The 16,095-nt window shown below is 36.4% G+C and overlaps 1 protein-coding gene across 1 annotated transcript in view; it reads right to left on the reverse strand.

The window, feature by feature from the left end:
* CACNA1A (calcium voltage-gated channel subunit alpha1 A) overlaps window positions 1-16,095 on the reverse strand; it is a 290,119-nt gene that overhangs the window by 243,383 nt on the left and 30,641 nt on the right. Inside the window, exons 2-3 of the mRNA XM_070937402.1 lie at window positions 6,364-6,469; window positions 3,205-3,344 (exon numbers count right to left, since the gene is read on the reverse strand). Of these exons, the coding sequence (XP_070793503.1) occupies window positions 3,205-3,344; window positions 6,364-6,469 (246 nt within the window). The remainder of the gene's footprint in view (window positions 1-3,204; window positions 3,345-6,363; window positions 6,470-16,095) is intronic.

Here is a 16,095-nt window from a genome sequence, read left to right on the forward strand (position 1 = left end):
AAATAAATATACTAATATAGTTAAATCAAATTGGAGTAAAAGAAGTATATAATTTACATACATTGGAATCTGTGGGAATAACTGCTGGGTTATATAAAAATTGAACCAAAATAATTAATTTTGAGAGGGGAAAGGAAGACTTAATTTTTTTATATTAAATCTACTATTTTGACATGTTAATGATATCTAGAGAAGAATAAATTGTTTTTTCCCCAAGAACCAGTTATTACAATTTGTCTTCAAACCCGAGGTCTGCTAGTGTACTTGTCCAGCTACTTCTCAGCATAACTAAAGGGAAACCTCTTTCTCTTTTTACCATTCAGGCTGTGTAGAAAGGCTGCCTGGCATTCACGACACGTCTAGAAACTAGAAAGCTCCTTTAAGTAATAATGCAGGGAAGACTCCCTAATCAAGAAACAAATATGGTCTGGCATACTAAAAAGCTGCATCTTGTGAGGAATGCAGCAGGCAGTGGCATTTTAAGTAGATGGCAATGGTGGCGATCAAGTAATATTTGAAACACATGATCATCCTAACTTGCATTTGCACTGATTTAGTTCAAGAAATCTTGATCTAAACAGATCATTTCTAAAGTCTAAAAAACACAAAGCTCACTTCTAGATCATTGCGATAGGGCAGTAATATATTTGTATTAACACATCCTAATAATGATGAAGTTTATTTAAGGGAAATGTTCAGTGGACTGCTGCATTTTTTATCCTTCAAGGCACACATGCAGTACATCTGGAATAACTTTTCAGCAAAACAAAACACAAAACATGAAGACTTAGGGCTCTACCTCTGCAATGTTCAGCTGTAATGTTAATTCATCTTACTAATATCTTGTTAAGGCATTGTGGTAAAATGCTGAACACTATAGTCTTCTGTTTCTCGATGCTAATCAAGTTACATGAAGGAGATTATGGTTTCTATATGTATTTGTCTATTTTATTCCTTAATATATATATAAACAAACAAATCAAAAGATAAATACTTTCATATAAATGAAGATACCAGAAAACTGCTATCAATTATATAATCACTAATATAAACATTCTGCCCTTAAAGGTCTGATTCTAATCTTTAATGCAAAAAACTAAAATATTACATTCATTTTATCTCTGTTGTACAAAGTGCCATATTGTCATAACTTCCTTTATGGAAATCTACCATTTCATTTGCAATTTTCAACCAGTAAAGACCATATACTGCACCTTCCTAAACTGTCATGGTCCAATATACAACATCCCAAATATTATTCAAAATGTAATTCTAGAATCCAAGAACATGTCTTAAAAAAAGAATATACAAATTAATATGTTGGAAAAATGAGTAAATAGATTTCACAAGATTTCCTTAATGATATATTCTTCAATCTGAGGGGGAAAAAAACATTTTGAAACTCTTGCTTTTGAGAGCTTTCTGGTATACTATAAATTACAAATCTGCAAACACTATGAAGAAGAAAGAAAGACAATAAACTCAGAGCAGAAAGAGAATTCCATATAGTAGGAATCTTGCCTTGAGTATCTCTTCCAAAAATTAGAACTTATGACATTATTACGTACCTTTGTTATATCAGCATTTGTATTAAAGGGCATTATTATTTTTATTTTTTTAATCTCAAATATTTAGGGACTTAGTTGATGATGTATTAATTTTCTCAAAACTAAATATTCTATCAATTTCCTAATTGAAATGACATTTGGACTTGATTTCCCTTGATCAAATTTAGTGTTACTTTCGTTTCAGAAGAAAGAAAATATTTTAATTTTTTCTTCTAATATAACAGAACCTATCCAACTAGGAATATATATTTTTTTAAGTTAGGCTATCCCTGCAGTCAAACCACTAATTATATATAGGAAGCTACTAGGCAGGAATGTTCAGAGAGAATGGTAAAAAAAAAAATCACAAGAGGATGGCCATCTTCAACATGTGTTGCATGATCATGGCAGCCTCTTGACTTTTTTGACCCTACCCTGAGACACCCTCACCGCCACCACCAGATGAAACTCTAGAAGTAAAACACATTACTACTGTAACAAAGCATGATGGAAAGGAATAGGCAGCAGCAGCAAAACACAGTCATTCTAAATTGCAAGTTGTTTAACATGTATGCTCATCTCTGCAGAGTATGTGTTCATCTCAAGCTACTTAGCTCAGTAAACTAAGGTCTTTGCTCAGAGAAAGGACTTTTTGTTCTCAAGAAATTGCTAGCAGGCTGTGAAGCAGCATAAAACAAGCCCTGCTGCAAACTAGCAAAGTGAGAAGACACTGCATTACAGACACGATGTACCTGTTACACATATAGATCCAGAATGCCATGTTCATGCGCCATTCTCAAAGTTATACTGTTAAAAACAGCACAATGCGCAAAAATTTCATATATAAAAATTGGCAAATGAAAAAGGCAAAGCAACATCAGCTTGGTATTTAGCAAAGAACACGGCTAATTTTCTGCCTGTTTTTGTAAGATTGAAGACCAAAGCAGGATTTTAACAGCAGAGAGGAAATTTTGAAACAACATCACAACAGTTATAAGAAAGATATAACTTTTTCTGTACTGGCCCTACAAATTTTCAAAATGATTTGAGCTGAGTGGAGGGAAAGTTTTATTACAAACAGAATACAAACAGCCAAAAAAGGAATATATAGACTATTTATACTACATAAAGACCAGGTATAGGAGATACTTAACTGGTTATTATTGGTTGGCTATATGCATCTCCCACTTCCAGAACATATTCTGTAACTATTTTTAACAGGTTTGCAAATGTGTGATACACAAGCAGCAATGCATAGTAAGGCACCCTGAGACTAAATTGTAATTTACTAAGTTAAAGGTGATACATGTAATGATTTTATGTAAATCACATATTCAATTTTTGTGTGGTGATGCTAGTAGTAAATAATAACTTGGCCAAAGCAGCTGAATCAGCATTCAACTTACTGAAATCATGTTACCTGCTGTAATCAGCATAGATACATTAAAAATTCTATGTTTTATATATTACATAAATTTAAATCAGAAGATTAAGGCCAAGTAATCTCTGCTTTTCAGACTAGTTATTCCTCTTCTGCTGCAACAAAGCCAAAGATTTTCAGATCTTCTTCCTGGTCTAGTCATTGGTCAGTGACTATTAATGAGAACTAGCAGGCAAACATTAAGAACTGATGGCAATTAAGAAATCAGCTACTCACCCGGTGAGAACCACCACAAAATCCATCACATTCCACCCATTCCTTAGGTAGGATCCCTTGTGGAAAGCAAATCCTAAGGCAATAATTTTAATTCCAGCCTCAAAACAAAATATTCCAATGAAGTATGGTTCAGTGTCATCCTAGAAAAGATTAGGTAAAAATATTATTACTTAGTGATTACATTTTACTCCATATTTTTTTCAAAGATCAATTCCAACCCCATATTATTTTCATTAAGCCAAAACAGGTATATATATATCTGATAGTTATATAGCTTGATTTCCCCTTCCCCCCATGGACATCCCTGCCATTATTTATTTTTAACTGGGACTGAAGAGTCCAAAATATCTGAAGGACACTAGAGAATTAATTTTGGGGCCCAAGTGGTAATATGACTGGCATACAATTACCAAAGAAACCTCATAGTGAGGATGGCTCACCAGGATCTTATCTTCTGTTTACATCTAGCTGGGCATGAAAATATTCTAAACATGTAGGCTTCTATTGCAAGTTATGTTTATAAAAGATTGGCACCATTTACCATACTGGGGACTAAAAGACCATTGGGAAAAAAATAATCATATTGTATGATCATATATGTATTTCCTCACCCACTACTCGCACGACTGCTTTGCTGAACAATCACAATCCCTCCATTCATTGTGTCCCAAGGGATTGAGGGAGACCACAGGAGGCTTCTGTTAGGAGCTAAAAATCCTGTCGAAATCCAAGCAAGATTTTTCAGACCTTGAGTGGACAGACACTTGTCTGTAGCCCGCACCATGCCTCCTCCTCCCTGAGGCACCCAGTCAGTGCTCCTTTTCTTACTATGCTGCCTCTCTGCTCAGGAGTTGAGAACCCTCCTTGCTGAAAGAAGGGTTTTCAGTTCCTGTGCAAAGAGACACACAAATGCAGCCTTCTCAGAGCCTCCCCCATCTGCCTGAGGTACCCCACCTTGCTTGGATTTTGGTTTCCTCTCATCTCTAGGGGCTGGCTGAAAGAGTTGTCTGCTGAAGGATCTTAGCTTCCCTCCTCCATGCAGAGAAAGAAAGTCCTTCAGCAGGGTGCAGGAATGAAACTGGAATCTTCACAATTTGGGCTTCATTAATGCACCCTATGGAAGGAGTTCAGCTGCCCTCCATGGGATGAAGGGGAACGCCTTCTGTAGGGTGCAGGAATGGAACTGAAATTTTCAGGATTTTGTCTGTTTCTGTATCCTTAGAAGGCATTCAGCTCCTCTCAGCAGGCAGCTCTTTCAGGCAACCCCCCAGAGATGAGAGGAAGTTCTCTAGACAGACTGTAGCAGCTTGCAACTTCCCCTGCCAGTTTCCACACTGACGTTCTGTGAAAGTTGGCAAAGAATATTGCAATTAACAATCATATGATTGGTGGCAGGGTATTTGGCAACCAATCATAAGTGTGAACAGGTTGCCAAGTACTCAGATCGCAATCACGTGACTATAGGAGGTGGTTCTGCAACATTTTGCAAAATGCAGAAAGTGCTTTACAGGCCATAAAGCACACTGAGGCCAAAAATGTTTTCAGACAGTTGTATACAAAGGGCCATAAGTTGAGGACTACTTGTAGATGCTTGTCAATAGATTGGTACAATGAAAGTGGAGCAAAATCTCCTCGAAACGTTTGCTTGAAAATTGGTACACTTTCACTTCACAGACAGTTCTTATGTAGACTTCATTAGGCAGTGCTATATTTTGACGTTGGAAAACAAGCAACTATTGCATTTCGGGTTTGGCTCTGTTCCTAACTATATACCAGAAATTTTTAGTTGGCAGCTCTGGTTCCACATAATGGATGATGTTCATGAAGAAAGATAATTTCATCAAAGGACAGGGCAATTTTACTGAACCTGATGAAAAGGGGGAAGACCTTGACACAGGGCCAGAGCTGATGAAAAGAGGCTACAGTGTACACAGCTGTATTCAGACCCAGAAAACTAGGGCACTCCTAAACAGAGATGCCAACTGAAGAAGGCTATATAGCTGAATAAGAGCACAAAAATGAAGAGACTAAGGCTTCCTGTCTCCATTGTTATGCTCTGAGTGATCCAAGCCTGCCTTGGGTTGATGGGGTTTTCAAGTGGCAGGGAGGCTGAACCAGCTCCATAGATTGGGGCCAACAGGGCCTTTCTTGTACACAACATATTACTCCTGGCTGGGTGACTTTGCACCTAACATTTATATGTTCTATTCTGTTCTGTTCCCTTTCCTTCCCTTCTATTTTATTCCCATCGCAATCATAAAACTCTTGGTGGTATGTAAAAGATAACAATGCACACTAAATACAAAACATGCATTCAAGAGTAAAAGTAAAAATAATTAAATACCAAATAGGGGCATATAACATTTCTATTGCATTATCTAATTATTTAATAAAATTATTGGAAAGCATTCCATATGAACTGCATCTGGAAGATCAAAAGAGGTGGACCAAGCCTTATTTCCAAGATAACTTATTCTAAATATGAAGCACATGACAGAAAAACACTTCCTTTAGGGCTACACATCCTCCCCACCTTCCTGTTAAACTACTGGAAAATTGAATTACTCCAAAGAAAAACACACAACTGCCACAATGTATTGGGCCAGAGATTACCTGAGGCAAATGCATGATCACTATGGAGGCCATGAACTCCCAACTTCTTCCAACCCAAATCCTGAATTATGGAGGTGGAAATCATCTAACTCAAATAAGTAAAAAAGATCCAATACCAAGATTAGATCTAGGAATTCAGAATGGATTACTGCAGACAAAGGGTAGCCAATTCACCAGCAGGATACCTAGCTCATCCCTATGGCATACCTGGCAGTGTCAGGAATAGAAAATCTTGATCAAGAGAAAAATATCTAAAGAACACTGCATCTCTCTTTTCCCAACCTTAGCAATAAACTTAATAAAGTTCCTCAAACATTCTGGACACATCTTTAATCTTAAATTCAATTCCTCCATGTATTCCATTTTGAATATGTAATTGTATCATTTATTTTGTAGAAATCCATTCACAATGCCATATTAAAGCTGTGAATGGGGATCTTAAATCACATGTTGTATTGGGCCTCAAATTACTGAAAATGGGCCTCCAGAGAGCCAAAAAATTTTGTTTTCTATAGTAGAGTTTAAGAGGATAAGAATTATACTTACCAATCGTTCTGACATTGGTGTCTTGTCTCCATCAGGTAGATGTTGCTCCAGAGCAAGGACAATGCAGTTTGCTATGATAGTTGCTAAAATCATGTATTCAAAAGGAGTAAGGCAGGGTTAAGGAAAGACTCATAGACAAGTGGATTTTTAGGCATGATCAGAAAAGGAGTATTCTCAGTATCACCCACTTCTTATGCCAATGTATTCTATTATGAGTTCCATACACATCAATGGGTTCTAAAAATACCATTTAGCTTAGAAGTTTAATATCAAAAAGACCCATTTTAAAATCAAATTTCTGACTTAGAATGTGCCTGGATATGTATTTCGTTGTGCTATCATCATAATTCATTTAGAGACTTTTATTAGGGCACCTGATCATATTATTTCCCACTTTTAATTCTCCTGTGTTTTCCCATGCTTCATCTTTTTTCCTTACCCATAAAATCCATTAAGAATAATATAGAAGAATTGCATATTGATTTTTTATCTGTAGCACTGTGTGCTGTTCATTGGGAAGCATGGCCATATCATATTTTCCTCTTGATTTACTGACATGGAAAAGTATTATTTAAGAACAGCCTAATGGACATTAAGCTTGGTGAACTAAAGTCACTGGCTCCAACTACGAAGAAATACTACTACTCATTCCAACACACAAATTCTGAGGAAGCTGCACTTAGCTTCTTGCAGAAATTCCTACGGAATAATTACAGCTTAATGTCATTGCACATTATTATATAGCAAAAAAACTGAAAATTGCCCTCAATGTGTATCTTTTAATGTGCTGTAGCTAATACTGTGTGATAACTGATGTGTTCCTTACAGTCACATTTTATATTATTTTTATGTACAGCTAAAAAAGCACCAGGTGAAACAGCCCCTTAAAACTTATTAGATCTTGCTTTTCTGGAGATCATTGGCCTTTACCCAAGCATTAACAGGTAATGATAGCAGAAGAGGGAGAGGGGTAGGGAGAGGGAGGGAGGGAGAGAACTAGTATAATTATCTACTGCTAATTATAATTTGGCTTGAAGTCAATTTATAGAGAATGTGAAGATATAGGAATAATCTATATTTGAATATCCTGGATATCACATCACAGGAATAACAGTATCCTGGATATCACATCACAGGAATAACAGTAATGTCTTGTCATGCCTTCTTCTTTATGTAGATACCAATGCATATTTTAAAAGGTAGACTTCTCACATTAGAAAATCTTAATTAACAGTAATCAAGAAAGCTTGAGGGATTGGCAAATGATTTGTCTTCACAATTGCAGTACTAAATGTTGAAGCTGATCTAGATTATTTGTATTTATCCTCAATCTCTTTTGACAGCATTTAGAAGAAGATCAGAAGAATCTGTCTCACTATTACTGTTTCAGGGAGAATAAATATCATGGCAGGTAGCCCAGTACTACCCAATAAGGTTAGAAATGGGATTCATAAACTCCTATTCCTGCTATGATTTCATTTCATATGTACATGTATATGTGTATTATGTATGTTCTTATATATGTTCATACATAAGAAATGGCTTCTTGATCATTCATCTATATCTATATCTGTATGAATGGATGGGAAATAATTTCTTTATATATTCTTTCCTTTTATATATATAAATACATAAATATATGTAACTATATTTTATATTTATATAAAAGAAAATAAATATATAAAGAAATGACTTCCTGTTTATCACAAGTATAAACAATTTTAGTAACATAGGTATTAAATTGCACAAATGATTTCTTCTTCTCATATCCCATCTCATATCTGTAGACAAATCCTCGTAATCTCATTATTTCAGTCTTAATCAGTAAAAATCCATTAAAGGTTACCAGAAATAATAACCTATCTATTTTACTCTTGATAAAATAAAAACCACTTTTGTATTCTTTTAACAATCTTGATCCTTTAATCTCTTCAAATATCATAAATTTGAATTCTTTTCATTTTTTTTGTCTCTGTTCACAAAATTCTTCAAAGCTTTAATGTCTCTTTTGTAAATTCAGTATAAGAAAATGTGTCTGTCCCTTGCTTAGCCTGTTATTTGTATATCCCTTTTAATAATCAAGACATCAGCTGATTTCTTTTACATGTCCAGCATAGCATCTTTTTTCATATCATTTGTTACTTTAGCCTGTCATTTTTAACTTCATTTTCAAATCCATCTCAATTCTGTCAGATAAAATTTGTTCTCTTTTCATAACACCTTTAAATACACTTTTATCTATAGACAGAGAATCAAAAAATTAACTTCTGGGTCCATTGTTCAGAAATATCTTTTAATATGTTCAATGTTAAAATATTTTGCTTCATTCTTTATTAATAAGTCAAATTTAAATGTTCTTCTTCTTTAATTGAGCTAACTTTAATCCCTTCTGGTTTTCTCTAGTGTCCAACCTTTGAAGTATCGTCCTATCATATTTTTAAGAGAATTAAATTTTTTTTTAATTAATTCCAAAATCTTATTTCAAATCCATCTGGATCTTAGTCTGCTTTTAACTTTGCAAAATCAAAGTTTGGATTACAATTTTTCTGTTTTTTTTAAATTAAAAAATATCCTTAAACTTCTATTTAAAACCTCTTTCTCCAAGGATTGAAGGGAATTCATTTGATATTTTCAGACTGGTCGATCCAAAGGTTCCTAAAGCTAAAAAGTAGTTAAGAAGCAATTTCAAAAAGTGATTAGGAAAAAAAGTATGTGAACTTTCAAAGGTGCTGAATGCAGTTTGGGAAAGATGGTTATTCCCTCATCTCCCAGAGCTCTAACTATGCAGAGACTTGCAATCTCTTTTGTGAGGAGCAATAATGTGGAGCAGGGCTGTCAAACTCCCAGCCCCCGGGCCAGATGCATCAGGTGCTGCCCACACCCACGCCTGGTTTAGCGAAGGGGAAAAAAGTCCCAATACATCATGTGACGATGCCATGACGACGTGAGTTTGACACTCCTGGTCTAGAGTATTTGTGGTGATCTTAAGTCTTCTCCTTGCCTGGAGAGGACTTATTCACAAGCCTGTCTATTCACTAGCTCTTTATACCACTGCAGTCATCAGTTCTGCTTGTTGTTGAACTCTTTTCCATCTGCCATTTCTTTCCCTGAAGTCCCTATTGTGAGTTCATTCCCTTTCCATGTTTCACAGATATGGAAACAAGAGCTTGAATTTTTGTGGAACTAGATGTAATGAAACGGACATATTTGTGAGAACTGAAAACATGCTTTAAAAACTAATTTAATTATTTAAAACATAGTATAAGAGTAATTCAATCATTTTTAGCACATACCAGGCAACTGTATGTGTGGAAAATGTGTGTCCACTAAGTGTTTTGGAAATATGCTTCTCCTATTTATTCTCTGCGGCCCTAACTAAGAGATACTGGTATTATACCTGTTAAATACATTATGGAAGTGAAGGTCAGTATAACCTTTGTATAGCAATGCAACCACTCTAAAAGCAGTTTCCTGTGATGAATTCTGTTCTGCAGCTTTTTTCTCCTGAGTGATTAATTTATTTAACAGACAGCTGCAGACAGCACTATTTCCCTACCACATGTGGCATTAAATATTTAATATAGCCATTTTTATCTCATCTTTTAAGATACAAATCCTTCCAATGTGGGTCATAATAAGACCTGAAACAACAGCAGAATAAAATTTAAAACATGAACCAAAATATTAAGAATGATAGAATTAAGATTAAGAGAAAATATTCATAAGTATATGGAAGAGTATGATTGAGCAAATATTGGTCATGCTCCTGGTGGATAATCAAGATAGCTACCATTAATGTTCTTCTACTTTTTAGAAAGTACTATGTAGACAGTAATGCAGTACTTAGGCTTTTTGTACTCACAACTGATGTGGAGGCACAAGCACTTACATCAGTTAAGCTATTTTTTTTTTTAAAGACAGGAGTGGAAATAGTGTTAACTGCATCTCACCAAACTATTACATATTACATGACATCCTGTATGTCACCTCTGTAATAGCGAGAATTTGCTACTTTTGTAGGATTCTAAGTAGAGGACATATTTAAATTTTTGAAGTCCTGACCAGATGCTGCCCTGTAATGTATTTCAATAGTGTTGCTTACAGATTTAGAACTAGATCAGCTACTTATTGGACTATCATCTTAATATAAACACATCTGAATGTACACCATCTTTTTCTAATATAAATTCAGGGATGGAAAGAAAGGGCAGAAAAACTGCATTACTTGCATGTAATTGTTAAATGGATCTAAGCAGGTGGCAGCATTGGTCAACCTTGTCTGGACTGAGAAGCTAAGCACATTGGGATGGTTTAGGAGTCTTCCAGTCTCTCATAGATGTAGACAAAATGGGAAAATTGAAAATTGAAAATATGCCAGACAAGGAAAATACCAACAATTTATTAACCCCAATAAAACTGCATGGCTAATCTAGGAAATATAATTGTGACCGAACCAAAGGAGATTCAAAGCACACTATTTCTTTTAGAAAAAAGTTGATAATATACTAGTTCAGCCTGCCCCTTCCTCCCATATTGGATAGTTCACTCATAGAACATGTACCCAGAACAGGGCTCCTATGAGAAATGAGCAACAAATAAAAATCCAATAGTTTAAATTTTCTTTATAAGTTTCATATTTATGCTTGAAGAATCATGCACCTGTTGTTTTGCTTATCACTTAACTTTTTACAACACTGGTTTAACCAAAATTAGGAGGGGTCACATTTGATGACTGCTGACTTTTTTCAAAACCTCAGCTGACCTTTTTATTGTCTGGTTGTATTCAATACTGCATTTGATTTACAGACAGAGTGCTTGGAGCCTATCCTAAGGCTATTTGTTTTGCCAGGTTGTTTTTTTTTCCAGAGCATGGGATATTATCTAGAATGTACATTTATTGTGTCCCAATACATGACTTCTGATTATGGTGTTTGCTATCTAAGTGTGTTGCTAGGACTTGTTGTGTTGGGAAACAGCAAAATTATCTGAGTGGTAAAATATTGCTTCTCAAACTTGAATAGTATGATTTTCTGTGAGGATTACCTTGTCTTTGCAGCTACTGAGCTGAGATTCTTGTCAGTGTTTCTATATAGGGCAGGGAGGCTACAGAAAGTCTGACATTTCATGCACTAAGTTGTTGCCTGTTTTCTTGGTTAAAGTTACATGCTTTGTCCATTCAACATGTTGCTCAACATTACAATCTTTAATGATTATCATAGTATTTTATGTCTGACTGGGAGCTAAGGTAATCAGTCCTTAGTATTTTCTTGTCACAGTTGGTACCCTAGTAGTTGAATTATGCAGAAATTATAGGATTTTAGGGGTTGCTGGAAAGTTCTGAACCCCCTCCAAAGAGGCCTTGTGTTCGTAGCTTAGCTGTAGCCTGATATAGTAAGAACTGACTTCATGCTGTGCCAGCATAATAACAGGAAGGGCAGCTGCTGCATTAGTACTACCTACGGACAACCAGCTCAGGGGAGCACCAATTAGAGAGAAAAAAGGAGCAATTGTCTCTCTTTTGTTCCAGACCAAACATTGATCAAGCAAACATGCACTTTTCTATTATTTTCAAATATAAGAATCACAGAAGTTTTCAAAATACAGTAATAGGTTTCCTGTAATTGAATATATCAAAGAGCAGCCTGGGAAGCTTTCTGGATATCATACCCTACAAAAAGAAATCCTCCCCTTCCTTTTTTACAATTAAAGTGCCAGCTCTGGGCATATGAAAACTGAGTTATTTGAGCATCCAGATTGGTATTTTTTTAAAAGAATAGGAATAGATAGGTTTATAAATGCTAAAATAAATGGCAGAGGTGTTTATAAAGCATTGATCCTAACAGCCCACAGGAAGAGATTAAAATGGCCTAGATTTCGAAGGAATCAAAGTTTAAATTATTGAAGAAAATTGAAAAATACCACAAGTGTATCATTTGTTCCCAGAAACTACATAATACCCTTCAACTACTTTCCCCCAGAACTAGAGTTAATTTCTCTCTTCCCAGGTCAATCTTCTCCAGGAGGCTAATCTTGCATCTGAACATAGACAGCATTTTTCAAGGAACCTCAGGGTTTGCTGTCACATGTAGGTCAGGCAGCTGTCAGATAGGTCAAGGGCTGGCATTCAAAGCAATTTGAATCCCATTACAGTACTCCCTCCTCGTTTAAAATCTGCCTAGCTCCTAACAAAAAACCGCGTTGGAGCTTTGAATCACAACATCTGCCCTAGAGACGATCTTCTTCCTCTCTTAAGCTCCTGCGCTCCCTGTTTCTGGAGGCAATTGCCGCCACTTAACGATGGCGAGGAAAGGGTGAAAACTGCTCTTAGCTAGCAGCAGGCCGCCCGCCAGCTCGCTCTCGAAAGTGGAGCAGCGGAGGCAGGCGCTGAAACGTGCCGCTGGGACCAGCCCAGTTCTTGGGGGTGGGCTGGAGGAGCGGAGACTGCAATGCGCGTCGCCTGACTCCCAACAGTACAGCACCGTCAGCGCTGAGCCACGGAGCTTCGCTGCAGGCCCTTCCTGCCCATTGATTGGCTTACGCTGAAAGAGCCTGAATCAGCGGATCTGGCGGCGGGGAGACGGGGAGCAGCTGGGGACGCGGGGGGAAACGGCTGCCAGAGCCGGGTCCTTCAGCGGGAAGGCGGAATGGGCGAGGAGGACTCGGGTTCAAACGCACTTAGCCCCTCAGACTCGGCCTCCCGGCCTTCCAGGTGGTCCCGAGGGGGAAAAAACTACATTGTGCTCGTGGAAAGTCATAAAAAGAGGCGTGCGGGGAATGGGGGGGGGGGTGTCTTGGAAGATGGCAAGACACCGTTGCATTTTTTTATATTAAAGATGCTGAAATGAAAGGAGTAAGGGAAGAGGGCATTCATCTCTGAAACCTTTTATATCCAGTTATAGCAGCGGTTTGAGCTTTCATGGAGTAATAGGACCGGCATCCTTGATAGATTCCCACCCCTTTTCTTATTTTTGAGTCTTTTCTTATTCCCTTGCTGCCCATACAGGCTTTCACACAGAAGTCTAGTCTTGAAAAGTAGCCTGTACAGCTCATTCCACAAAGAAATGGCCAGCAGATCAAAAAACTCTGCTTTATCATCTGCCCTCCCACTCTTGCCAAGACTGGAAAGAAACCCAAGAATGTTTTTTAGTTTTCAAACTTCAAAACCTGAAGCTCTAGAAGTAATGCCCCTTTGTTCCCCCACATTTTGTAACTAATCACCTTCATGTAAGAAAATAATATAAATACACTTAAGCACAGATTAATCTTAACAAAAAACACATTAGCTTGATTGAAATGCAATGCAGAGAAATTACTGCAAGGTTTTAATGCAGCACATATATGTTCTGATATGGATATAATACAGTTGAACATCTCAGGGAATGGGAAATAACCATACATTCATCTTGAGATGTGTTATATTGCCATAGCAGACAGAAAGGCCTGGTCTCCAAATGATTGGGGGTAGATTTATGAGTGCACATAAAGAGAAATTGGGAGAGGAGTGGATATGTCCATTTAGCACATCTGTTCCCAAAACCTCTAGATTCAGACCACATCAGTCTTCTGACCACAATGCAATCCATTAAGGCAACAGCACGGTTGACCCAGAAAATGTCATTTATGTGATCGCTTAAGTGATGCTGTTGCAAGATTATTTGTGCAGCTCACTTGATGTTTAGCAGTTTTTCCATATTTCAGATTTTGCATAACACCCCTCTGGGGAAGGGAGAAAATCTAGAGAGTATTTCTATTAAGTTTATTGTTTAGTGATCGTTTATTCTCCCAAACAACTGATCTTTTTTGCTGGCACATCTATTTAATAAATTTAATAATTTCTGTATTATCCACCTAAAGAACAAGGAATCCTAATAAAAGGACCTGTAAAGCCAAGCCAAAACAAAAGCCAAAAACCCAGCATAACAGGTGGGAAAGTTGAGAAATGCCTGTATAGCAAGATCAGTTATTAGGTACTGAGCCTATTTTCAACACGTTGGCAGAAACTTCAACAAGTCACTCCCCTTTGCTTAGCCTGCTTAGCTTGTGAGAAAGTCTTTGCATGGTTTTCCTTGGGTTTGCAAAGTTGTGTTTGTAGGCCAATCCAAAGGATTACCCTTTACTCACAGCTGCAGGGAGAGTACCAGAGAGAGAAGCCTGGACTGACCTTAAGTTGATATTATAAACCATGCTGATTGATAAAAGAAACTATCATACAACAATAAGCCACATTAATAACAGTAAAGATTTTTAAATATGCAAGGAGATCTCCGTTACATTCATAATCTGCAAGTTGTAACAAAATTAATGGTAAATTTATTGATTTCACCTATCATTTCTAGCAAGCTATTTTTGTTTATAGAACTCATTTAGTGAACACATGCTTTGCCTTTTCATATTCATCTTCACTTAACTATCTAAGGCAGGCTGTTGTTATTTCTATTTTACAAGGGCAGTGTAATCAATCTAAAGTAAGTCATATTAAACTGAACCAAGATTTCCCAAGATTAAAAAACAAAACCATAATACTATTTAGCAAGGTAGAATAGCCAAAAACATGAGCTTGCAAAGTAAAAAATGCCCAGTTGAAATCTCCCTTTAGCTATGAATTAACCATATAGCCTTAGGGAAGCCACTGAATCTGTGTTTTTCCTTAACAATATATGAAAAAGAATCCATTTCATAAAGTTGAAAGAAGTACTAAAGCAGTGTGAAAAACCCAGAATATTCTAATATAACAGCACTGTAGGCCAGGTATTTTCCTAGTTATGTATCCATTATGGTGGATGTATTGAGTTAAACTCTTTATTCAGATTAATTGCCTTTATTGTATTTCCTCTTTTTTCCCTTCTTATGTGCTAGTGCTTCTGAATTAGAAAAGAAACAAATCTTAAATTATTCTAGCATGGGCCCTATAAATAATTCACTGGAGGTGGGAATGAGGAGCAAGCTTCAAATGTTAATGGCAAGTGTTGTATATGAAATAACTTGTGTTGGTACCATGAATGGATTGTACATTAATCTTATGCATTAAGCCTCTGGTAATGATCTCAGGTAGAGGTTAATGGAGTTAGATGGACAAATGTTTAGATTATTGCCACAGCAGAATGATAGCTGAATATGATATCCGTATATTTTTAAAATATCAGAAATGGAGCAATGGGTAAGGGATAATATTTTTAAATGATATTGGGAAAGAGTGTTTAATCTTTTTCTTCCCTGTCAATTTCAAAAAGCAATCCAAAAATGATTAAAACACGTTCCTGATGAAACATGTAAACAATTGCATGATATTTACATGCCTTGCTGACAGGATCAATAACAGTACAAACAGGGGAAAATGATTTTTCATTAGAAAAATAAAAGAATAATGCAAGAATCAATATCTTGTCCTAGTACCATAGACTCTGATCTCAATTTCCTGTTCCCATGCTTGCTAATATTTTTTTAAAAGATTTAGAACATGCTATCTCTAATTTTATCTCTGTATCTTGATTTATAGAAATGGGCATACATCATGAAGAAGGGCAGAATCTCAGTAGTATGACCCAATTAGTGTTTCTAGATCTGAATTGGAATTCTATTATTCCAGGCAAAAATGAGAAAGAGGCATGTCTACCAATCCCAGCTATACCATATTGAACTGGATTTATGTATGAGAATTAGTATTTCTAGAAGTTCTTCCAGCTACTGAAACTGTTAGAAATTATCATCTCACCCATTTCTTAATTATTTAAA

Source organism: Pituophis catenifer, unplaced genomic scaffold, assembly GCF_029215685.1.
Source record: "Pituophis catenifer annectens isolate HBS135680 unplaced genomic scaffold, rPitCat1.0.hap2 SCAF_2, whole genome shotgun sequence".
Taxonomy (NCBI): Eukaryota; Metazoa; Chordata; class Lepidosauria; order Squamata; family Colubridae; genus Pituophis; species Pituophis catenifer.